This window comes from Miniopterus natalensis, chromosome X (genome assembly GCF_054644295.1).
Source record: "Miniopterus natalensis isolate mMinNat1 chromosome X, mMinNat1.hap1, whole genome shotgun sequence".
Lineage (NCBI taxonomy): Eukaryota > Metazoa > Chordata > Mammalia > Chiroptera > Miniopteridae > Miniopterus > Miniopterus natalensis.
In genome coordinates, this window is record NC_142103.1 from 28,436,200 (window position 1) to 28,463,100 (window position 26,901).

The 26,901-nt window shown below is 39.2% G+C and overlaps 1 protein-coding gene across 1 annotated transcript in view; it reads left to right on the forward strand.

Annotated features, from left to right (window-relative positions):
* The first annotated feature begins 5,256 nt into the window (after positions 1–5,256).
* LOC107524006 (nuclear RNA export factor 2-like) overlaps positions 5,257–26,901 on the forward strand; it is a 28,145-nt gene continuing 6,500 nt past the window's right edge. The window contains exons 1-10 of the mRNA XM_016195737.2: positions 5,257–5,284; positions 23,492–23,672; positions 23,902–24,055; positions 24,346–24,429; positions 24,540–24,644; positions 24,756–24,836; positions 24,955–25,024; positions 25,174–25,262; positions 25,381–25,488; positions 25,664–25,773. Coding sequence (XP_016051223.2) covers positions 5,257–5,284; positions 23,492–23,672; positions 23,902–24,055; positions 24,346–24,429; positions 24,540–24,644; positions 24,756–24,836; positions 24,955–25,024; positions 25,174–25,262; positions 25,381–25,488; positions 25,664–25,773 — 1,010 coding nt within the window. The remainder of the gene's footprint in view (positions 5,285–23,491; positions 23,673–23,901; positions 24,056–24,345; positions 24,430–24,539; positions 24,645–24,755; positions 24,837–24,954; positions 25,025–25,173; positions 25,263–25,380; positions 25,489–25,663; positions 25,774–26,901) is intronic.

Sequence of the window (26,901 nt, forward strand, 5' to 3'; positions counted from 1 at the left end):
TATAAATTTTCATCCAGTTCAAATATATGATTTGTTTACAGACCTGTAATTTAGAGTAAGTCAGAGTCATTTTCATGGATTTTTAAAAGGTGTAATATATTTGTAAATGTATTAGAAAAAAACAATGACTGTGTATAAATGACAAAACATAAAGTGGCATGGTTATAGATTTGATTATAAGGTAATTGATTAAAAAAACTTTGCTTTTTGTAAGATATAACATTCTAAGATAATTTTTGGTAAATAATAATTACTGTAAAATGATATAGCAAATAATATAAAGTCTTTATATGTACATATATTTAGATTCAATACACAATTCCAATATATAAAGAATAATATTTAAGATTTTAAAACTTTGTACATGGTTTATGTGAAGTGTGTATTGAGCACTGTAAATAATTCATAAACTTTCAATGTGTGGACCACAAATATCAATGAAACTGAGTTGGTTCTTTGAAAAGATAAACAAGATTGATGAATCTTTAGCCAGACTCACCAACAAACAAAGAGAGAAAACCCAAATAAATAAAATCAGAAATGAAAGAGGCGATATAATAACTGACTCAACAGAAATACAAAGGATCGTAAGAAAATACTATGAGCAACAATATGCCAACAAACTGGACAACCTGGGTGAAATGGACAAATTCCTAGAAGCATACAATCTTCCAAAGCTGAATCAGGAAGAATCAGAAAACCTGAATAGGATGATAACAACTAATGAAATTGAAGCAGTAATCAAAAAACTCCCAGCAAACAAAAGTCTGGGACTAAATGGATTTACAGCTAAGTTTTACCAAAAAGTCAAAGAAAAATTAACATCTATCCTCCCCCAACTATTCCAGAAAATTCAAGCTTTTTAAATAAGGCCAGCATCATCCTAATCCCAAAATCAGATAAAGACACTACAAAGAAAGAAAATTACAGGCCAATATCCCTGATGAACATAAATGCTAAAATACTCAACGAAATATTAGCAAACAGGATCCAGCAATACATTTTAAAGATAGTACACCACACCCAGTGGGATTTATTCCAGGGACGCAAGGTTGGTATAATATTCGCGAATCAATAAATGTGATACATCGCAAAAACAAAATGAAGGACAAAAATCATATGATCATATCAATAGGTGCAGAAAAAGCATTCAACAAAATCCAACACCCTTTTTTTTATAAAACCTCTCAGCAAACCTGGAATAGAGGGAACATACCTCAAGGCCATATATGACAAACCTACAGCCAACATACTCAATGGGCAAAAACTAAAACCATTTCCCTTAAAAAACAGGAATAAGACAGGGTTGTCCATTTTCACCACTCTTACCCAACATAGTATTGGAAGTCTTTGCCACAGCTATCAGACAGGAGGAAAACAAAAAAGGTATCCAAATTGGAAAGGAAGAAGTAAAACTGTCATTAGTTGCAGATGACACGATATTGTACGTAGAAAACCCTAAAGACTCCATCAAAGTACTACTAGATTTGATAAATGAATATGGCAAGGTAGCTGGATACAAAATTAACATTAAAAAATCTACGGCATTTTTATACACCAATAATGAACTCACAGAAAGAGAAACTAAAGAAACAATACCATTTACCATTGCAACTAAAAAAATAAGATACCTAGGAATAAACTTAACCAAAGATGTAAAAGACCTAAACCTGGAAAACTACAGGACACCGAAAAAAGAAACAGAGGAAGATATAAACAAGTGGAAGAATATACCATGTTCATGGTTTGGAAGAATTAATATTAAAATGTCCATACTACCCAAAGCAATCTGTAGTTCAATGCAATTCCTATTAAAATACCAACAGCATATTTCACAGAGCTAGAACAAATATTCCAAAAATTTATATGGAATCAAGGAAGACCCCGAATAGCCACAACCATCTTGAGAAAGAAGAACAGAGTGGGAGGGATCACTTTACTGAATATAAAACTATACTACAAAGCCATTGTAATCAAAACAGCCTGGTATTGGTAAAACAACAGACATATAGATCAATGGAACAGAACAGAGACCCCAGAAATAGACCAAAGCCATTATGGTCAGCTATTATTTGACAAAGGAGGCAAGAGCATACAATGGAGTAAAGACAGTCTCTTCAATAAGTGGGGGTGGGAAAATTGGACAAGTACATGCAAAAAAATAAAATTAGATCACCAATTTACTCCATACACAAGAATAAACTCAAAATGGAATAAAGACTTAAATGTAAGTCCTGAAACCATGAAATCCTGGAATAAAACATAAACAGTAAAGTCACAGACATCTCACATAGCGGAATTTTCACTGATACATCTCCTAGGGCAAGAGAAACAAAAGAAAAAAATGAACAAATAGGATTACATCAAACTAAAAATATTCTGCACAGCAAATGAAAACAGCCTCAAAGTATACTACGCAGCTGTAAAGAAGAAGAATCTCGTACCCTTTGGGACAGTATGGATGGACCTGGAGAATATTATGCTAAGTGAAATAAGCTAGGCAGAGAAAGACAAACATCACATGATCTTGCTTATATGTGGAATCTAGTGAACTTAATAAACTGGTGAACAGAATAGACTCAATTATATGGAAGCATAGATGAGACGGACGAATATCAGAGGGATGGAGGAGGGCGGGTGCGCGGAGGGGGAGAGAGTAACCAAAGAATTTATGTGCATATATGCACAACCTAAGGACATGGACAATGGTGGGGAGAGCGACTGAGGAGGGGGATGGGACCGGGTGGAACAGGTCATTGGGGAGAAAAAGGGACATCTGTAATATTTTAAACAAAAATAAAATTTAAAAATTAAATTAAAACAAGCAAACAAACAAAAACACACAAAAAAACCCCAAAGGAACCCCAAGGTATGGGAGAAGATATTTGCCAGAGATGTATCTGATAAGGGGCTAATTTCCAAAGTATACAAAGAACTCATACAACTCAACACCAGGAAGACAAACAATCCAATTAAAAAATGGGCAAAGAACCTGAATAGACACTTTTCCAAAGAGGACATACAGATGGCCAAGAGACATATGAAAAAATGCTCAACATCATTAATCATCAGAGAGATGCAAATTAAAACCACAATGAGGTATCACTTCAGGATGTGGGGGAAAGGGGAACCCTGGTACACTGCTGGTGGGAATGCAGACTGGTATGGTCACTATGGAAAACAATATGGAGGTTCCTCAAAAAATTAAAAATGGAACTGCCTTTTGACTCAGTGATCCTTCTTTTACGAATATATTCTAAGAATCCTGAAACACTAATCAGAAAGAATATATGCACCCCTATGTTCACAGAAGCACAATTTACAATAGCTAAGATCTGGAAACAGCCCAAGTGCTCATCAGTAGATGATTGGATGAAAAAGCTGTGGGACATTTACACCATAGAATACTATGCAGCTGTAAAGAAGGATCTCTTACCTTTTGGGACTGTATGGATGGACCTGGAGAATATAAGCGAAATAAGCCAGGCAGAGAAAGACAAACATCACATGATCTCACTTATATGTGGAATCTAAGGAACTTAATATATTTATGAACAGAACAGATTCAGTGACATGGAAGCATGGATCAGACTGATGAATCTCAGAGGGAAGGTGGGGATGGGGAGAGATTAACCAAAGAATTTATATGCATATATGCGTTACCCAAGGACACAGACAATGTTGTGGTGAGAGACTGGGGTGGGGGGTGGGTGCAGATTGGAAGGGGTCGATGGGGCATCTGTAATATTTTGAACAATAAAAAACGCCCACTTCAATCAAGAAAAACTACATTGTATATTCTCTTTGCCCCTTTTCTGTCCTTTCTAGTAAGGTACAGGCAAAGTATACAGTAGTATCTCATGCAGATTCCACTCACTTTTCATTTTATAATTCAGGCAAGAGCGGGGTATGATGTTTAAACTCTACAATATTTCTCTTTTTATTGTTTATTTAAAAGAAGGAAATGTTTTCAACTAGCATGTAGCATTTTCTACCATTTTTATACACACAAATATTTCACATACTAATAAGTTTATATTTATACATTCGAATGAATTCAAGGGCCTTAATTAGCTCCAACTTTGATTCCATCTAATTACTATTAGTACTTGAAGTTATTTAAATGTCATTACAAAAAGGTCCTCCATGATCTCAACTTTTCAGTAGCTGAGGTTTGCTTTCCAGTTAGTTTGAATAAGAAACGCTGAATTAATATTAATTTTCTTTAGGGAATCTGGTAGGTGATCAGAACACAAAGTCTGAAGCCAGAGTGCCTGGGGCCAAATCCTGGCTTGCCACCTATAAGTTCTGTGACATCGTAGGCAAGTGAATTAACACAACTGTGCTTCAATTCACTCATCTGTAAACACTGGAATAATAAGAGCACCTATGCCATAGAATTGCCACTATTTATTATTATTTTTAAAAAAATTATCTTTATTGTTGAAAGTATTACAAATGTACCCTTTTCCTTATTGATCCTTCCACCCCACACCAGCCCCTCACCCAGGCCTTCATAAGCAGAGACACAGATATAGTGTGGTGAAATGAGTTAACATTTTAAAGTGCTTGCTACATAGTAATCATTATACACATTTTTTTTCTTCAAATCAACAACTTAAACTCACTGTGTTTGCTTTAATTTCCTTTAGATTTTCATGAAATTAAGTCAACAATGATTACCTGTACCCACTGTTTAGGTTTTTAAAGTCGTTCCCACAGTGTGGCAATGGTTATGGTTTTAGGGAGGACATATTTCATTGCCATGTATTAATTTATGTATTAAATTGCATGTGTTATTAGAAAAAAAACCATAAAAATTAGTACATTAGAGAAGAGGTGGGAGCAGGTGAAGCCCAGGTTCTGTGTTGAGGAAGGGCACCCGGAGGCACCACCATAACCAGGGAGAACAGGAATGTGGGCAATCTTAGATCTCCAGGGCTCATGAAGAGAATGGTCTCCTGAAACAAGCAGATCAGGAGAACCCTACTGTCATGAAGTTGACCCGGCTTGTGAACATTGTGGGTTGCTAAAGCTGTGGTAATGTGGATGCTGCCATCATGTGGACAATATAGTTATGTGGCAGGCCCAGAACTATTGGTCATGTCAGCACCTGAGGTCACCTGGTCTCTCTGAACCTGTTGCCACTATGGTCATGTGGTAGATTCAGCTCTTCAAGTCACTAGAGCATGTGAATTCTTCAACCTTGCCTGCCACATGGATTATTCTTGTCATGTGGCCCCTCCTACCAGCGACATGAGGAAGCCTCAGCCCTTGAAGTCAAGTAAGTGAAGGCGTACTTAGGATCATATGGATATCATGATCATGTATTCCCTTATGGTCACAAGTCAGCCTCAGCTATCTCTACCACATGAAGATTGTGGGCTACCACTCTGCAGATCAGCAAGTCAACAGCCACCTGGCTCCTACCATCATGTGGCTCCTATGCTCACAGGCAGGCAAAGACTTGGCAGTCATGCAAGCTCTACGGCTACCGAATTGCTGTTAGCCACGTTTACCCTAGAGTCACGTACCAGGGTGTGATCACGTGAGACTCAGCTCTCTCAGTCACGTGGGGATTAAGAGCTGCTGAACCCTGGATCCTTCCGCCAGGTGCTGCCTGCCCACACCAGACGCTGAGTCAGGGCTCCATAGCTGCAGGTTTACGTGGGTCCTGCGGTCTTCCGATGTACCCTCCCTCCCCCTGCCATGCTATGGTCCAGTACGAGGGTCTGACCTTTTAGTGTGTGTAAACTCGCCAAAACTGTAGCTCCGCTTAGCTTTCTGAGGAGTTAGACCTGCAGATTCAGAAAACAGTTAAAACTGGTCCGAGCCCTGGCTGAGGGGGAATTTTGGTAAGACTGGCTCAGACCCTAACTTTCCACCCACTCGTATCCTGCCGCGGTGAGTGAGGGGCCATACTAGGTAGGAGGGGCGCCACAGGGTAGGAGGGTCTCGAGACTGTACTAGAAGTTTTCTCAGAGAATTGGTGGTGCAAGAGGACCCCACAGGGGTTTACAGACTTCTCTCAGGGCCCAGGCTCAGGAAATCGGGTAAGACGCCCCCCTTCCCATTTTCCTTCCCATTCCCACATCAAAGCCCTGCTCTTCAGGCAGACTGTTCTGTTCTGGCGGGGGTGGGGGGTGGGGGTGGGGGGTGGGGGGGTGGGGGTGGGGGGTGGGGGGGGAGGATTGGGCAAAAAGAAAAAAAGAGAACTCATGGACTTGGACAACGGTGTGGTGATTTCCGGGGCGGAGGTGGAGGTGGAAGAGGGCGTAGAGGGGACAAATGGTGACGGAAAAAATTAGATTAAATTAAATTTTTAAAAATGAAATATAAAATAAAATGGGCAAGATGTTCTAGCTGTGGCAGGGGTCATTATCATTAGCTACTGCGTGGCCTCATTTCTCAATTTGCCAAAATTCTTGAGGGGAGGGCAGTAAACCAACTGTGTTGCCCCTTCCCCGTTTTTTCTCTGTTGTAGTCTTACACCCTTTCCCTCCTCTCCCCACAGTGACTGGAAGCATTTGGGCAACAAAAAGTAGCTCCCCCATGGTGAAGGACTGGGGTGGGGGAGGGAACCCGGCGGAGGGGGGTAATGGGGGCAAAAAGGGGACATTTGTAATACTCTTACAATAAAGATTTTAAAACATAGCTCCAACATAAAAGAAAAAAAAAACAGCTGGGGATTACTCTGCTTAGGAGTGAATGTAAAACTGAGGAATGAGGGCTTTTGGAAATGGAAGGTGGCCATTTGCTCCACCCTCAATGTTTATACAGAAGAAACATACTCGTGGTGGTTAAGAGTTAGCCAGACCTGAGTTTCAGTCTGCTTGACTGCCGCTTACCAGATGTGCAACTTCAGGCAAACAGTTTACCTCTTTGCACTCAATTTCTCATCTGCAAAATGGGAATAATAATGCAACCTACCTTATAAGGTTCTTCTGAAGATTAAATGAGATGATCTCTGGTTCAAAGAAAACTTTCAGTTTAAAAAACAAAGCCCTGCTCTTGCTTATCATCCTGTCATATTCACTGTCTGTGCAGTGGAATGGCTTACTCTGCCCCCCTCTGACCATATGTTATTAAGGACACCAGAGACCTCTTAGATGCCAATTTGTATAGCCGATTCCAAATCTGATTTTAATTTCTGCCCCTTAGTTGCTGAGAGAGAGAGAGAGAGAGAGAGAGAGAGAGAAGGAAAGAGAAATATTTTTTAAGAAGAATTTGATGTTTTTCAATAAAAATGTGAAAGTAGCAACATGTGAAGATTCAGAATTTATTTCTTATATTTACTTTGCTGCGCAGTAGTTTCTTTCAAATGCATGTGGGCACTGGCTGGGTGACTCAGTTAGTTTGAACGTCATCCTGTACACCAAAAGTGTGTGGGTTCGATTCCCTGTCAGGGCACATACCTAAGTTGCAGGCTGGTTCCCCAGTCAGGGTGCCTATGGCAGGCAACCGGGCAATCTATGTTCCTCTCACAGATAGAATTTTCTCCCAACCTACCTACCTACCTACCTCTCTCTCTCTCTCTCTCTCTCTCTCTCTCTCTCTCTCTCCCACTCTCTCTCTTTCTCTCTCCCTTCCTCTCATTCTCAAATCAATTTTTAAAAAAGGACATATCCTAAGGTGAGGAAAATAAATAAATAAATAATAAATAAATAAATAAATAAATAGCTAACTAGCATGTGGGGTAGGATGCCATAATCTTTTTTTTGTTTGGGATCCCTAAACTGTTTAGTCCAACACTGTTGGATTTTGATTTTCTAACTATTGCTTCTTAGACTCCATGAAAACTCCCTGCTTTTCTTTATGTGGAAAATCATAGTGAATTTATTTTTTTAAAAAACATATTAAATAAAATAATAAGGGATATATTTCATAAAAATCATGTAGATGGTACAGAGTGAGTACAGTTCAGCACATAAAGGATTGTGTTAACATCTATGGGTGATTTAAATATTAAATGTATACACACACTTTGAATAATTATAAAGGCAATGTTTGTTAAAAATACATTTCATTTTCAAAATTGAGCTATCTATCAGCTGTTAAAGTGTGTATCCGTTTTTGGGACACCCTGAATTGTTTGATAAATGGTTAAAGAGTGTTATCACTTTTGCTGTTTCTATTATAATATATCCACTTTATTTTTCTCTCATTTCAGCACTTCCAAGTTTGTTCTACAAGGCACCATGTTCAAGAGACAGCAACAACAAAAATTTGTTCTTCCATTAGTAAGATATGGGACATTTAAAAATGGAGGTAAAAGGATTTTCATATTGCAGTATTTTTAAGATAATATGCTAACATGCAACGTGAGTCTCAAAGAGAGTGGTAGTGTCTTAGTTCCTTCAGGCTGCTGTAACAGAACACTAAAGACTGGGTGGCTTATAAACAGAGATTTATTTCTCACATTTCTGCAGTCTGGGAAGTCCAAGATCAAGGCATGGGCAGGTTCATTGTCTGATGAGAGACCACTTGTTGGTTCATGAGCAGATGTTTTCTTGCTATATTCTCACAAGGCAGAAAAGGCAACAGATCTCTAGGTTCTCCTTTATAATGGCACTAATCCCATTCACGTGGGCACCTCCCTGTCACCTTCAAGTACCATCACATTGGAGATTAAATGGAAACATAGACATTGAGTCTAAAGAAAGTAGTTTCCTCAACTTATATGGGAACAGAACATTTTTCCACAGACCATTTTAGGTAGCAGTGTGTTTTGGAAAACATTTTAGGTGACCCTGTTCAAACTAATTCTCTTCTAGCACATTAATACCCTATTTACTAAGAACAATGTAATGTCTGTTTACTAATATATGTAATCTATGCTACTTATTAAGAAGCTACTTATTTCAGTTTAACTCTCTTTATATTATTTCATTAGTCACTCTCTCTCATGCTTAAACTTTTCACTTGTTCATTCTTTACATACCCCCAATTTATAAGTATGTTTCTGATATCATGATGGCAAGAAATAAGTACATAAGTGGAAGTCATTAGGAAGTCATATATAGCAACAAATATAGTACCTCACTCTTAGAGCAAGATACAACTTATCTGTAAAGATGAACAGATGCAAAATATCTCATTTTGTATCAATTTTCCACACTTTTTCAAAATCAGCTTTTTATCATTTTGAATGATTATAGCTGCCATCTTTCAGTTCCTATTATATGTCAAACACCGTGATAACCTCATCATATAAGTTATTTAATTCTTAGCAAAAATGTTAAGAAGGTATTATTTTAATTTACAGGTGAAATATATGAAACAGAAAAGGCTGGGTTATGCTGTGGTAATAGACAATCCCCAAATGTCAGTGACTTACTCTTCATTCATACCACATGACCATGGCAGGTGCACGTCCATCACAGTATGGTAGATGTTGGGAGTCTGAGCAATTCTTATTGGAGTAACTTGGAGACCCAAACTGACAGAGGAGCCACCATCTAGAAAATTGTTAATGCTGTGCCTGAGGGGAAGAGGGCCCTTGAGTAGGGGGATCACAAATGAACAACCATATGTTCCTCACCCTAAAATAACATGCTAGTCCCACCCTTTAGCCAGAACTAGTCACATACATATCCCCACCTATACAAAGGGGGTCAAGCAAGAAGTAAAGTTCTACCAGGTGCCTGCAAAGGGAGAAATGGAAACACTTGGCTAACAGCACCACTGAATACCACATGATGGAATTGAAGTTCAGATACATTAAGTACTCCCTAAAGTCACATAGGCAGTAAGTGACAGATCACATTCCATATATGTATATTTTTCAAAGTCCATGCTTTTTCTACTCCTACTTTTATCTGCATTTATACTATCTTCTTAAAGGAAGTTCATATATATATTTATACTAGAAATTCCTTTACTACAGTGCTGCAATTCCATCTCCCTTAGTCATCCAATATTCCAACAATAGAATTGAATAGACATGAAGGACTTGATTTAAATCCCCAGGACTGTAATCCACATGTCTTTTCCAAGTAAATAAATGTATTTTATATTTGTATATCCATGCTATTCAAGGACAAAAGTTATAAAAGAAAGCCCGGTGGTAGATGAGCTGTTCACTTGTCATATACTTAATAAAAATAATATCATGCCTTTCTATATTGTCAAGGAAAAAAACAAAAATAAGGGCAAAATTTAATGAAATTGATCACAGGTGTGAAAAAGTTGAAGAAGTGCTAGATGTTAGTGCTTTCAAAATATAAGAAAATAAACCTCTAGCAAGATGGGTCAAGAAAATTGGAAGGCACAGGTAAGCCACTTTTGAATGGAAAAGGCACCCTGCTTGTACTTATAGTAAAAATGTAAAAGATAAGACAATATTATGAAAAAGATACGCTGATAATTTGAAAATTAATATTAAATGGATAAATTCTAGGAAAAACATAACCTTTTTATATTGCTGAAATAAAAATAATAATATTAAGTGCATTTTTGAGAAACAATGTATGAGAAGGCAAAATTATTAGTCAATCTTAGTTATAGAAAGGCAAAAATAGAAATAAAGTACTAGTGAGGTAAATGCAACAATGGTTAAAACAGATAATGCAGCATGACAAAGTTGTACTTATCCCAAACTTTCGATGTTGGTTTAACATTAGGAGATTCATAATGGAATATTACACATTAATAAAATAAAGGAGTAAGAAAAGAGTGACTCACAAAGATTCTGGAGCAAAAAGTCATACAACAATATTCAACAACCAATGAAGATTAAACAAGAACACCAATAACTCTCTCAGCTAACAGAATACAAAAATACTTATTTAAACTGATACCATGTATTTAAAAAATACTACAATGAATGCCACACATAATAGGGAGACATTGAAAACATTCCACTTTAAATGAGAAGCAGCAAAGATGACTCATAAATAATCACTTTTGTTCAAGCTCCTACTGAGTTTCCTAAGCATTAGGTTAAGCTGAAATAAGTACATATATACATAAATTAATAAATGTATATAAGTGAAAGGAAAAGACTAATTGTCTTCATATAAAACTCAAGAGAATGTACAAAAATCATAAATAGCAATAAGTTTATTGGATGTAAGACTAATATATACAAAATAATTGCAACAAATAGAAAATAACATTTTCATTATGAATATACCATTAGCAAGAGCAAAAAAATTGATTCTGTGCACTATACTCTGCATTGGTTAACTTGGCAAGTAGTTCAACACTGGTAAATGCTCATATGATATCCTATGCTAGAGAGATTATAAAGCTTAATACAAGAATAGAGACGTGTGTGTGTGTGTACTGGAATCCCTTGCCTCTAGGGTCCCAAACAGATCGTGTATGAAGCATATGCACCATAGTGACTTAGAGGTCAAACTGAATAATGTGGGAGCCATATCCAGGGTCAGCAATGTATGATAGAAGAGGACTCTGGTATTTATGGGACTGCCGTAGCAGGGTTTCTAGAATTCAGTGTCTGTCATACATGTCAAGTAGCAGGAAGGCAGCAGTGGTGTTTCAGCTATAAGAGTCCCATAGCGTGTGGGCTTCCCTGGCTGTGCAGCATCCAAACCTGCTTATCTGGCCCTAAAAGAGTTTTTGTATACTATGTAATATATTTTATTAAGGATGTCTTATTTTCATGCAGTAGCTAGAATAAGCTCTATCATTAAACAAATGGGAAGTTTGAATAACAGAGTACTTGACACCAAAATTGTTTGCAAGCAAAGGACCCCAAAGGAAATGGGGATCTGGGATAGATTATCAGACCTAGGCAGATATGAATTTTAAGGATCCAGTTGATGTTAGAGGATAAAATATTGGTATTCCAATGGTAGGCAGTGGTAAAACAATTGCAGAAGTTATCACTTGTAGACCTTTTGATTGAAATGCCTTTGAACTCAATTTTGGATGGACCAAGTAGCTGCTGTTAGAGACTCAGAGGACACTCCTTTCCCCACAGCATTGGGGAATGTATTAATGCGGGGAATATCTTCATTTTGAAGTGTTCTGAAGTGGCTGACTTATGTAGGCTTCAGATGAGATGGGCAATACTACCATTGACATGGCTCCCTTAGTTCAGTGGCTATGTTAGAATCCTGGAGTCATAGGCCAAGGAAAAACACTTAACCTCCCAGGTCAAGGGGAGTGCTGTTTAACTAAATAGGCAGCAAGGATGGAGGGTAGTGACATTGATTTGAGCTATCACAACCTTTGAAGATGGCTTATTTGGTCAAAAGATCCCTTGGATCTTGAAATACCTGAACATTCACAAAAGTTGCATTTGATCAGTGTAAAGATAAATAAAATATAATAATAAAATATAAGAAATTGGAGGTGAATTCAGAGGAATGGTGGCATGAGAGATCTCCTTGGCTTTTCCACCTGAAATTTCAACAAGTTAACCAACTATAACTCAACAAAGAATTCCCTATTTAGTATAGAGGTATGCCTGAGAGACATGTGCATTGAAGCATCTGAAGGTAGACAACTGGGAATAAACAGGGAGGCAAGAAGGGAGGAAAATTCAGATGCAACCTTGCATCAAGGAGCTCATGGTTCGGCCTAGAGAGGAGAAGAAGCCAGTGGTAGCAGGCACTTCCTTCAGCTGGGAGGAACAGAGGGTCACAGTGAGTAGTCCAGCAGGATGAACAGAATGAACAGTGACTGAACCAGCACAGAAAGCAAGGCAAGGACAGAGCCCAGGGGTTCTGCTGTGTGGCAGTCTTCTGCCAAGTGGTGGTGTTTCAGACAAAGAAAAGCTGCTATAGAGTCCTGCTGCCCCTTGGACTTCCAAAACCCACCTCCCATTGCCCTTGGTGTTGGGTCAAGGGACACATTATCTGTAAACTGAGAACTCTTTCAGTAGAACCACTGTTTCCCTCTGTGATTGATCTCTAGGTGGGGCACTTGGGGGGGCCCTGCAGAAGTCTGGGGTTGTCATTATGGTGAGGGCAAAGCAAACCTCACCCCCCAAGCAGCGTGGCTGTACTGTCTTACAGAAGCCATGGAGGTCAAGTCTGGGAGATCACAGAGGTAAAAATCTTGTGATTCAGCACCATCTACTGGAAAATAGTAGAAAGACCTCTTCAGAGAAAGCTGCTATGGAAGGGCTAATAATGCATACATATATACATGCCTAGACAAAGAAAACCAGCAAATATCATGAATAACATGGTAACAAGGAAGATCAGAAAGAAAATGAAAAATCCTTAGAAAGCAATCTGGAATGCATGGAAATATGTGATATAAATGACAGAGCTTTTAAGATTGCAGTTCTGAAAATACTCAATGAGATATGAGAAAATAGGCAATTCAATACACTCAGAAAACAAATTAATAAAACAAGTACTTTACCAAAGAGATTGAAACTATAAAAAGGAACCAATCAAAAATCCTGGAAATGAAGCATGCAATGGAGATTAAGAATGAGCTACAGAGCATAGGAAACAGAGCCAACCAGATGGAGGAAAGAATTAGTGATATCGAAGATAGGCATCTAGAAGTGACACATAGGGAAGAAGAGAGACACCTGAGCATAAAGGAAAATGAAAGAGCTCTATGAGAACTAGCTGACTTCATCAGAGAAAGCAATATTAGAATAATAGGCATTCCATAAGAAGAGGAGGAGAAGGGAATGGAGAACCTATTCAAACAAATAGTGGATGAGAACTTCCCAAACCTATGGAAAGAACTAAATCCTTGAATCCAAGAAGCAAACAGAACACCTAATTACCTCAATTCAAAGAGGCACTCTCCAAGGCACATTGTATTAAAACTGTCAAAAACTAATGACAAAGAAAAAAATGTCAAAGCAGGCAGGGAAAAGAAGGAAGTTACCTACAAAGGAAAACCCATCAGAATATCATCTGACTTCTCAGCAGAATCCCTACAAGCCAGAAGAGAGTGAAACCAAATATTCAAATGTCTGAAAGAGAGAAATTACCAGCCACAAATAGTGTATCCAGCAAAATTATCCTTTAAATATGAAGGAAAAATAAAGACTTTCCCAGACAAACAGAATTTGAGGGACTTTATCACCAGACAACTTCCATTGCAAGAAATACTCAAGGGAGTTATTTTACCTGAAACAAAGGACATAAGGTCACAACACTACAAGTAAGATCACACACAAAAAACCTTACGGCATAAACAAGGATAATTTGTGACAACAAAAACATAAAGGGGGAGGGGGTAAAGGTCTGAACTGCAAAGGAGGATGAACATCAGATGCACTCAAAAGAAAAAATAACTGTATATATGTAACTTTATTTTTTATAAACTTAATGGTAACCATACACAAAAATCCCCAAACTAAGACACAGAGCTTAAAAAAAGAGTAAATAGAAGAAAGAAGTATGGAATACCAACAAACAAAAACAACACACAGCAACAGAAAGGAAAAGAAACTATGGAGGCACAGAGCTACCAAAAAACAAAGATAAAATGGCTATAGGAAATCCTCATACACCAATAATTACCCTAAATGCAAATTGACTGAATTCATCAATAAAGAGGCACAGAGTAGCAGAATGGATCAAAAAACAAAGCCCAGCCATATGCTATCTGCAAGAGACACACCTAAGCTGGAAAGACAAAGGTAGATTCTAAGAAAAAGGGTGGAAAGTGGCTCGGCTGGTGTGGCTCAGATGGTTGAATGTTGTCCCATGCACCAAGAGGTCACAGGTTCAATTCTCGGTCAGCGCACATGCCCAGGTTGTAGGCTTGATCCCCAGTAGGATGCATGCAGGAGGCAGTTGATCGATATTTCTCATTGATGTCTCTCTCTCTCTCTCTCTCTCCCTATCTAAAAATCAATAAAAACATATAAAAAAATAAAAGGGTGGAAAACTATTCTCCAAGCAAAAACATCTACAGAAAAGCAGATGTAGCTGTACTTATATCTGACAAAATAGATTTCAAGATAACAAGAGACAAAGATGGACACTTTATAATGATAAAGAGGACACTGCTTCAAGAAAACAACACTTCTTAATATATATGCACCTAACCAGGGAGCACCGAAATATATAAAGCAACTACCCACAGAACTGAAGGGAGAAACAGATCAAAACACAATCACAGTTGGGGACCTTAATTCTCCATTGACAGCTCTTGATAGATCATCCAAACAGAAAATCAATAAGTAAATATCAGCCATAAATGACACACTAGATCAAATGGACATAACTGACATTTACAGAGTCTTTCATCCCAGAACATCACATTATACATTCTTCTGCACACATGGAACATTCTCAAGGATAAACCATATGTTGGGTGGCAAAACTAGCACCAACAAATTCAAATTCAAAAAGATTGAAATTATACCAAGCTTATTCTCTGACCATGATGCCTTGAAATTAGAAATCAACTGCAAAAAGGAAGTAAAGAAACTCACAAATACATGGAGATTAAACATACTACTAAAAAGTCACTGGGTCAAAGAAGAAATAAAATGTGAGATCAAAAGATACATAGACATAAATGAGAATGACAAAAAGACATATCAAAATTTCTGGGATACAGTGAAAGGAGTAATAAGAGGGAAGTTTATATTATTGCAGGCCTATCACAAGAAACGAGAAATCTCAAGTAAACAAACTAACATTACATCTTAAAGTACTAGAAAAAGAAGAACAAAAACAACCCAAAGTCAGCAGAAGAAAGGAAATCATAAAAATTAAGGCAGAATTCAATGAAATAGAGAACAAAAAGACTAAAAAAAAATTAATAAGAGCTGGTTCTTTGAAAAGATTAATAAAAATTGACAACCCTCAGCTAGACTCACTAAGAGAAAAGATCCGTATAAACAAAATCAGAAATGAAAATAGAGAAATCACCTCAGACATCACAGATATGCAAAGGATCATAATAGAATACTATGAAGGACTATATGCCACCAAATTCAATAACCTAGAAGAAATGGATAAGTTCCCAGAAATATATAACTTCCTAGACTAAATCATGAAGAATTGGAAATTCTAAATAGACTGATCCAGCAGTGAGGAAATTGAAACAACCATCAAAAACTTCCCAAAAATAAAAGTCAAATACCAGATGGTTTCACCAGTGAATTCTACCAAACTTTCAAAGAAGATTGAAAACCTAGCCTTCTAAAACTGTTTCCAAACAATATTGAAGAAGAGGCAATACTTCCTAACACGTTTTATGAGGCCAATATAACCCTGGTACCAAAACCCGGCAAGGATAACACACACAAAAAGGAAACTACAGACCAATATCTCTGATAAATACAGATTTTAAAATCCTAAACAAAATACTAACAAATTGAATACAACAATACATAAAAAAAAAATAATATATCACCAGCAAGTGGGGTTCATTCCAGGTGCACAAGGATGGTTCAACATAAGTAAATAAATAAATGTAATACACCACATTAACAAAAGAAATGATAAAATCATATGATTTTATCAATAGATGCAGAAAAGGCATTTGATAAGATACAACATCCATTTATGATTAAAAAACTCAATAAAATAGGGATAGAAGGAAAGTATCTTAATATAATAAAGGCCATATACAATAAACCCTCAGCTAATATCACACTCAGTGGTGAAAAACTGAAAGCTATTCCTCTGAGATCAGGAACAAGACAAGGATGTCCACTCTCACCACTCTTATTCAACATAGTTCTGGAAGTCCTAGCCAGAGCAATAAGGCAAGAGAAAGAATGAAAAGGCATCCAAATAGGGAAGGAAGAAGTAAAACTCACTTTTTGCGGATGACATGATCCTGTATATAGAAAACCCTAAAGACTCCACCAAAAACTATTAGAAACAATAAACAAATACAGTAAAGTTTCAGGATACAAAATCAATGTACAAAAATCCATGGCCTTCTTGTATTTTAACAATGAAACTTCAGAAAAAGATGAAAAAAAACACAAACACAATTCCTTTTGCAATTGCAACCAAAAGAAAAAAATACCTTGGAATAAACTTAACAACATGAAAGACCTATATTCCAAAAATTACAAAGCATTATTAAAAGAGATTGAAAAAGACACAACAAAATGGAAAAATATCCTGAATTCATGGATTGGAAAAATAAACATAGCTAAAATGGCCATATTACCAAAGCAATATACAGATTTAATGCAATCCCCATCAAAATGCCAATGTCATTTTTTAAAGAAAATGAATGGGAAGTCATCAGATTTGTATGGAACCCCAAAAGACCCCAAAAAGCCAAAGCAATCCTGAGAAAAAAGAATGAAGCTGGAGGTAATATGCTACCTGACTTCAAATTACACTACAAAGCTACGATAATCAAAACAGCATGGTACTAGCACAGAAACAGACACACAGATCAGTGGAACAGAATTAAAAGCCCAGATATAAAACCACATGTGTATATGCAGGTAATTTTTGACAAAGGTGCCAGAAACACACCATGGAGTAAAAGATAGTCTCTTCAATAAATGGTACTGGGAAAATTGGAAAGCCACATGCAAAAAAATAAAACTGACTTACGGTTTGTCCCCATGTACAAAAATGAACTAAAAATGGATCAAAGACCTAAATATAAGATGTGAAATAATAAATTACATAGAATAAACTATAGGTACTAAACTTATGGACCTTGGTCATTGAGAACATTTTATGAACTTGATTCCAAAGACAAGGAAATTAAAGGCAAAAATAAATGCATGGGACTATATCAAACTAAAAAGTTTCTGCACAGCAAAAGAAACTGAAAACAAAACAAAGATACAGCCAACCTAATGGGAGATGATAATTGCAAACAATAGCTCCAATAAATGTTTGCTAGCCAAAATATATAAAGAATTCATAAAATTCAGCATCAAACAAAAAACCCAATTAAAAAAATGGGCATAAGACCTGAACAGATACCTCTCCTAAGAAGACATAAAAACAGCCAATAAGTATATGAAAAGATGTTCAACCTCACTAGCTATTAGGGAAATGCAAATCAAAGCTACAATGAGATACCACCTCACACCTGTTAGAGTGGCTATTATCAACAAGACAAGTAATAACAAGTGTTGGAGAGGTTGTGGAGAAAAGGGAACCCTCATTCACTGCTGATGGGAATGTAGACTGATACAGCCACTCTGGAAAAACATCTGGTGATTCCTCAAAAAATTAAGAATAGAGCTACCGAGCTGCCTTTTTCCCAGTGATCCCACTTCTAAGAATATATCCTAAGAATCCTGAAACACTAATCAGAAAGAATATATGCACCCCTATGTTCATAGCAGCACAGTTTACAATAGCTAAGATCTGGAAACAGCCCAAGCGCCCATCAGTAGATGAGTGGATAAAAAAGCTGTGGGACATTTACACCATGGCATACTACACAGCTGTAAAGAAGAAGGATCTCGTACCCTTTGGGACACTATGGATGGATCTAAAGAATACTATGCTAAGTGAAATAAGCCAGGCAGAGAAAGACAAACATCACATGACCTCACTTATATGTGGAATCTAAAGAACTTAATACTGATGAACAAAATAGATTCAATGACATAGAAGCATAGATCAGACTGACGAATGTCAGAGGGATGGAGGAGGGCGGGCGGGAGGGGGACAGAGTAACCAAAGAATTTATATGCGTATATGCACAACCCAAGGACACGGACAATGGTGGGGAGAGGGACTGGGGAGGGGGTTGGGACAGGGTGGAGTGGGTCATTGGGAAGAAAAAGGGACATCTGTAATATTTTAAACAAAAATAAATAAATAAAATAAAATAAAAAAGAATAGAGCTACTTTATGACCCAGCAATCCCTCTCCTGGGTATATACCCGAAAAACTTGAAAATATGTATTTGCAAAGATGTATGCACCCCTATGTTCAATGCAGCATTATTCACAGTTTCCAAGACATGGAAACAACCAAAATGTCCTATGATATAGGATTGGATAAAGAAGATGTGGTATAGCTTGCCCGGGCATGGCTCAGTGGTTGAGCATTGACCTGGGATCCAAGAGATTGCGGTTCAATTCCTGGTCGGGGCACATGCTCGGGTTGTGCGGGCTCGATCCCCAGTTGCAGGTGTGTAGGAGGCGGCCGATCAATGACTCTCTCATGATTGATGTTTCTATTTCTCTCTCCCCCTTCCTCTCTCTGAAATCAATAAAGATATATTTTTTAAAAAGATGTGATACATATATACAATGGAATACTACTCAGCCATAAAAAAGATGAAATACTGCCATTCGCAACAACATGGATGGACCTTGAAAATATTATGCTAAGTGAAATAAGTTAGAAAAAGCTAACAACAATATGATCTCACTAATATGTGGAATATAAAACTGAAATTCATAGACACAAACAGCTGTGTGGTGGTTGCCAGAGGGAAGGGGGTGTTGCTGTGGAAGGTGAAGTGGGCCTAATATATGGTGATGGAAGATGATTTGATTTTGAGTGGTGGACAAATAGTGCAATATACAGATCTTGTAACATAAAAACCACTACTTGAAACTTACCTGATCATATTAACCAATGCCACTCAATAAATTTAATTTAAAAAAGAAAAGAAAATGGAAGAAAAGAAAATATAAATAAACTCTAGGTCTGGGGACTTGAGCCATCTTGACAGCGAATGATGATCCTTTACTTAATTCCCACACCTGGCCCAGAAAGCCATGAAGGAATAGAGTGCTTGGGGAAGATCCTACAATGAAGTCACAAGTATCTATAGTAAATCTTCTTCCTGGGCTTTGCCAAAGGGACCTCCACCATTTACCAGAGTTACTGTGCACTTGCTCTAAGGACACTGGTTCTAAGGCACAGCTGGACAAAGTTCTTCTGGAAAGGGTCAGATCATACATATTTGAGGCCATGTGGGTTATTTGGTCTTTGTTGTAACCATTCAACTCTGCTACTGTGGAGTGAAAGCCACAATAGAGACAGAATGGCAGTGTTGCAGTAAAACTTAATGTATGGATGCTGATGTCTAAATTTCAAATAATATTCACTTGTCAAGAAATATCATTTGTTTGATTTTGCAAAAATTCAAATATATAAAAACCACTCTTACAGGCTCCACAAAAACAAGCCACAGACCAGGTTTCGCCCATGGGCCATAGTTTCCCAGTCCCTGATCAAAGCTAATGCAATCACTAGTGCCCCAAAACAACACTGAGTGGAAATTCAGGAAAATAATGTGGCAGCCATTCCTAGGAACTTCTGGTAAGCATACCCCAAAAGCTGATATTTTAACACAGTGGTGTTCAGTCTTGGTTGCATACTACAGTCACGTGGAGAGTTTAAAAATTTGCCTGGGCCTGACCCCTATTCTGCTTTAATTGTGGGTGTAGATTGGTGCTAGTGATTATTTCAGTCTCCTCATGTGACTGAATTGTTTAAACAAGTTTGAGAACTACCTTAAAATTTTCAGTGTTGAATTTGACCCCAAAAGCAAGAGAAGTAAAGACAAAAACAAATGAATGAGACTATAGCAAAGTAAAAATATTGTGCACAGCAATAGAAACCAACAACAAAACAAAAGCAACCAAAGGAATAAATGATATTTGCATGCAACAGCTCCAACAAGGGGTTGCTATCCAAAATATATAAAGAATTCATACAACTCAACACTAAACAAACAAACAATCCAATAAAAAAATGGGCAGAGGACCTGAACAGACATCTTACCCAAGAAGACATACAAATGGCCACCAAATATATGAAAAGATGTTCAACTTCACTAGCTATTAAGGAAATGCAGATCAAAACTACAATGAGATACCACCTCACACTTGTTAGAAACAGTTCCCAAGGAGTCTTAGAAAAGAGAGACAGCACAGGGGAACAGTGTGCAGTGAGGGGTCTCTTTGAAAGATGGCTGGAGTTCAGAGCATCTTGGTCCTGGACACTGTACCCATCACTGCCTAACAGCCTTTGAGTGAGTCCCGTCCTAAGGCTCACTTCAACTCTAACACAGAGTCACACATTATTGGCTCTAGGCATAGGGTTTGAGGTCAGCTTGGTCAGGGTTTGAATCCTAATGATAAATTTTATGCTCTGGGTCAAGTAACTTTGACCTCATGGTGACTCACATAAACTTTTGTCCTTAAATTTGGGATAGTACTAGTGTTATATCCTGAGGTAATTGCAAGAACTGAGATAATATATGGAACTACCCTGAAAGTGCCTGGAGAAATGCCTGTGACTTAATAAGCCTCATAAATATCTTAGCTATTACTAAGTTAGGTACTTAGCACAAAGTCTGGTGTTTAGTAAGGGAAGAATATGTGTTATTTATATTCACTGTTACAAGTCCCCTGGAAAATGAAAAATAACAGATGGGTGTATGGAAGAAGGTTCTGGTGTCAGCTGTTAACATCTGACATGATTCAACACCTTTTCATAATAATTTAAAAAACCACACAAACAAGGAATAAAAGGAAACAACACTAACCAACAGAGAAATGCAAATAAAAATCATAATGGGTCAATGATAAAAACAATACAATATGTGTCCTAGCTGGATGTCTCATTTAGTTGGAAAGTCATCCTGTACACCAAAAGATTGTGGGTTTGATTCCCAATGAGGGAACATATCCAGATTGTGGATTTAATCCTCAGTTGGGGTGTGTGAGCGAGGCAACCAATCAATATTTCTCTCTTACATCTTTGTGTGTGTCTCTCTCTTCCTCTCTCTCTAAAAGGATCAATTTTTAAAAACCCTATTTTTAAAAAATCAAGGATATAAGAGATCAGAATATTGCAATTTCACTTCCAGTGCCACCCATGAAAGGCCTCAAAGGCTGTGAGTTATAGGATTATCCTGACAGCGGGCCACACAGTGACAGCAATGACTCCCTAGAGGAGTTCATCTGAGGCCCGGTTGTCATCAGTACATTGCGGAATAATCAGTAATGAACAGAATTTTACTCATAAGTGGTCTTGAGGCAATATGGAGTAATTAATATACAAAGTGTATAACACAAATCTATGGAACATTAAATATGACACCCCCACAAGAAGCTGGTTTCTACAGCTTAATTCCCGTAATCTTTCTGACCCCAAAACCACCAGTGTTGTTGTCTGCTGGTACAGTGTTTCAGTTGAATGTGGTAAAAATAAAATACCTCAGTGAATCCACATATGAGAGAGAGAATTGAGACTACCTTATTTCTGTAGATGCCAAAAACTGCCAAATCCTTCCACATGTTAAATTACATGTTGGCAGGAGTGTGGGGGGAGGGGTGGACAGCAGCACAACTCCTAGGAGTGAATACCCAGTGCAACATAACCAAGACACTTTATGAGCATACCTGTGGCTACGATCTCCAATAAAGTAGAAAACATACAAGAGACTTCTTAAAGAGAGGCTTTACACAATGATAAAAGGACCAATCCACCAGGGAGACATAATGGACCTAAGTGTGTATGCACCAAACAACAGAGCCAAAGAGTACACGAAGCAAAAACTAATGGAGCTGAAAGTAGAAGTAGTCAAGTCCACTATGATAGTCGGAGCCTTCAACACCCACTCTCAGCAAGAATTTCTAGAGAGAAAATCAGCATATAGAAGATCCTAATAACAATAAACTAACAGGATTTGTGTGACAAATAGAACACTCCACGTAACAGCAGCAGAATACAATGTTTTTCAAGTATCTATGTAACATTCACCAAGACAAGCCATCTTCTGGGCCACCAAAGAAATCTCCACAGGTTTAAAAAGAATTGAAATCACATGGAGTATGTTCTCTGACCATAGAGGAATTAAATGAGAACTTGATAATAGAAAGAGAAAAGAAGAATCCCTAGATATTTGGAAATGGTAATGGAAACATCATTCCAGTTTGTTGTCCAGACCCTTGTTATAAAGAGCTGAGGTTAGAAAGAGCTGTCTCCTGAACTCAAAGGCATTTCAGTGGGCAAAGAGAAAGCTCACTCTGGATGTTTCAAATAGAGTATTTTTGGGGACATGGCAGGTGGGAGGAAGACAGTTTAGGAGGCTAATACTTCTGTTCCACCTGACATTAAAGCTTGTACTGCAGCAGCAAAGAAAGCACAGCTTGCTGAGTGTTAGTGGAATCAGTGTGGTGGCTGACTGGGTTTGGGAAGCATGAGAGAGGTTGCTTCCCATGTATTGGTGGGGTTGTTAGAGAGCCCTTATGGAAGAGTCACATGACTTCCTGATGTATGGCTGGAGTTCACTCTAATCCATGGATGCATACACCTCTGTTCTTTATAAATCCTGATCCATTTTTAAAGGGTTCAACACAGTGAGCTCCTTCTCTTCCCCTCTCCCATCCTCCTGCTGTTCTTACTCCTCCTTCCTCATCCTGCATGATTTCTCCCCTCATAGCACCATCTGTCAAATAAGGCTCTACTATCTGGACAGGCAGAGGTGTTTCCTTTTTGGGGTTTATGGGTCTGGTCTCTTACAGCAGGTTGGCACTTTGCTGCCCTCACATGGCACTAACCTAAGGCATGGTACATGATAAGTGGCCACAGACGTGTTTCCAAACTTGTATTTTTGTTCCTTGTTTCAGAAAACAATGATGGTGGTAGCTCACCTCAAGGGAAAAAGAAAGGCTGGAGTTTTTTTCGAGGTAATTTTGGCAAGAGGACTTGTCTTTATCAACATGGTGGGTATGGACTTCAGCCTTCACACCTCCAGAAGGATGATGGAAACATGGAGATGAGGGGAGTGCAGAAGTACCAAGTCAGACAGTAAGTGACCCAGCAGCCTGGTTTGCATGTAGCAGCCCATGGGACTGTGCAACTCCTTCTCTGCCCATGGTTTTCTTTTTCTTCTCTCACTGGAAAACTGAAGAATTCCAGAAGTGAAATCATGGTTGAACAATGCTAATTATGGTCCTGGTGTCAGAGATGTAAGGATATATAGAAGACTTTCTTAACATTCATGGCCACCCTTTTTCTCTGTACTTCCCTCTTACAGCACACCCTATACCATACAACAAAACAAAAGGGCCGTAAAATTGCGTAACAAATGCTGTAGTGATATTACTGTGTGGAGAGGTAGAAAACCTCTGGAAAGAGAAATGGAGAAGAACACACAAGATGAAACCACAGGGAGATGGTTCAAGATCACAGTGAGTATCATGGCAAAGTCTGTGCTAAATGAGATATCCTGGAACCTTATAAAAGGAAGACCACATTAAACACCTTACATTGCTTACTTGGATGAGAGATTTTGAATGAAGAAAAAGGGATGTATGAAATTGACATTTAGAACAAAGATGATAAATCGTGCCAGTGGTCCTCTCTTTAGAAGCACTTTAAGGTTCTGTAGAAGTTTGGAAAAGAACAAGGTGTTGGGTCTGTTCTCCAGCCTTAATTCTATGTTGTCTCTCCTCTCTCTATCTCTCCTTCTGACCCTTAGATTCCCTATGGAAGAAAGTATGACAAGACATGGCTGATGGATTCAATCCAGAGTCATTGCAGTGTTCCCTTCACTCCAGTGGATGTAAGAGAGGATGCTGAAGACAGATGAGGGGGCACAGGGAAGGGGGAGAACCTGGCTCAGCTTGGGCCATTGGCCTCTGACACTATTGTTGTTGCCTTCAATCCTTGTAGTTTCACTATGTGAAAAACAAGGCCCAGTTCTTTGTCCAGGATGCTAGTGCTGTCTCTGCACTGAAGGACGTCAGCTACAAGATTTGTGATGAGGAGAACCGAAAGGTATTTGTAGAGGTCATTATCTGTACTTAGTCCCTGGGCAGGAGGACAGGCAGAGCTGGTTACCTTCTGTAGGACTAGAGTTCTTGTTGCTTACCCCACTTCTTCCTGCAGATAGCTATCTTTGCCAATACTTCGGCTGTGCCCTACTCTGTGCAGGACAAACTGGAGCCAGAAGAAATGGAGCAGCTAAAGGTAATGCACAGTCAAGGCATATGTGTGCCCATACCCAGACCCACTTATTCCTCCTCTAGCCCCTGACTTCCCTGTTCCCACCACAGCTTTAGAGCTCTCTCTTCATCTCACTCTGCAGCTGGCCATGAGCAAACGATATGATGTCTCCCAGAAAGCTCTTGACCTCCAGAGTCTCCGCTATGACCCAGGTACAACTGACAGTAATAATTCTAGGGCAGGTGAGGGCAGAGGGTTCTGCCTGGGAGGGAGGGAGACTTAAGGATGGTAATGAAGGAGAGGTTGTGTTGCTCTTGGACCCCTCTCAGCCTTGTGATTCTGTACTCTCACCTTCTTGAAGGTTTTGCATATCTTGATATTGATATAATCCTGAATCGGAGAAACTGCATGGCTGCCACCTTGCAGATCATCGAAAAGAATTTTCCTGAGGTGAGGCCTTAGAACCAGTGCTGGTGTTATGGTAGGGGGTGGAAGAGATGGGATGCAGGGCATACTTGTCTCTGAGGTCCTAGATAGTAAGCATCATGCTAACTCTTCTTCCCCAAAGCTGTTGTCCTTGAACTTGAGCAACAATAGACTGTACCAGCTGGATGGCCTGTCTGATATTACACAGATGGCCCCCACAGTCAAGATTCTGAACCTCTCAAAAAATGAGGTGAGAAGAGGGACAGAGCAAAGTTGGGTTGAGAGTGGATGGTAATGGTTATCAGAGTGATGACAGTGGGCAGACAACAGTACCTGTAGGGAAGGGAGGGGGCTGTGGTTGCAGGAGCCCAGATGTCCCTCTTTTCCGGGGACCATTTTTCAGTTTTCCTCCCCATATTTCTCAGCTGAAATCCACCTGGGAGTTGGGAAAGATCAAAGGCCTGAAGCTCAAAGAGCTGTGGCTGGAAGGGAACCCTTTGTGTGGCACCTTCAGAAACCAGTTCACCTACATAAGGTCAGTGTGAACACCTGTCACCCTTAATGGGAACATTTGACCTCCAGGACCCTGAACTACCCCTGACAGTGCCCTGCCTCAGAAAGTGGCAGCCCTGGACCTCTGGGAGGACTAGAGGACCCAACTTCTCTTCTCTCTGACCCTTGCCTGTGCTGAGATGTCTCCTACCCTTCCTCTGACCTGCTCACTTGTTCTTGTGGTCTGGGGTCTGGTTCCCAACTCTGCATCTAGTTTTCTCTAGCATGCCCACCAAGAGTGTGTCCCAGGATGCAGGGTTACCTCCTCACCAGGACTAAGAGTGTTGAGCCTTGAGGCAGATACTGCTGATATGGGCTGAGGAACATCCTCCACCCCAGAATCATGCTGAGAGAGTCCTTTCTGCTTCTGAGAGGATACAGAGTATCCCTAACTTGTTCTGGGAGGACCCTTCTTTCCCTTGCACATAAAGGGTCGCCCCTAGAATGGCAGGTTGACATGGGGACTTCCCTGCCCCATACCAAGGAACCAGGCCCTGGGTGGCTGTCATTATGACATCTGTTTCTTTAGTACAATACTAGGGAGGGGTCATACTTGGTAGAATCCAGAGTTTCCTGAGTCAGGGCAAGAAGTGAGCCACTAGCAGAAGGCCTCTCGAGGCAGCAGTGGAAGGCAGAGGCCAGAGGGGTTTGAGGAGAAAGAAGAACAGTCTTTTCAGGGGCACTGCCCCTTCCTGCACACATCACATCACCTGCTTGGTCCTTCAGAGGAGCCTTGGGAAGCCTGAAACAGGTAGGATTCTTCATGCAAGGAACCAACTAAGACAGGCACAGGTGCACAGGTGCAATGAGGAGAGAAGGTGGTGATCACATGAGGGGGCTACAGACCTCCCACCCCAAATTGAGCTGGGGAGAATCCTTTACTCCTTCTAGGGAAGATTTCTTGATCCAGTCACTAGTGTGTTTCCCATGCCCAGTTCAGATTGAGTCCCACAGGTAACAAAGGCTCAACTAACATCCCATGACCCTGAGAACAACAGGTGCGTGCTTACCATTCCAACCTGGAGACCCAGGGCCAGCCCAGGGAAGGTGAAGGAAAGGGCTGCTGCAGGGGAGCCATGTCTCCATTCTTCTCTCTTCTTCCCTGACCCCA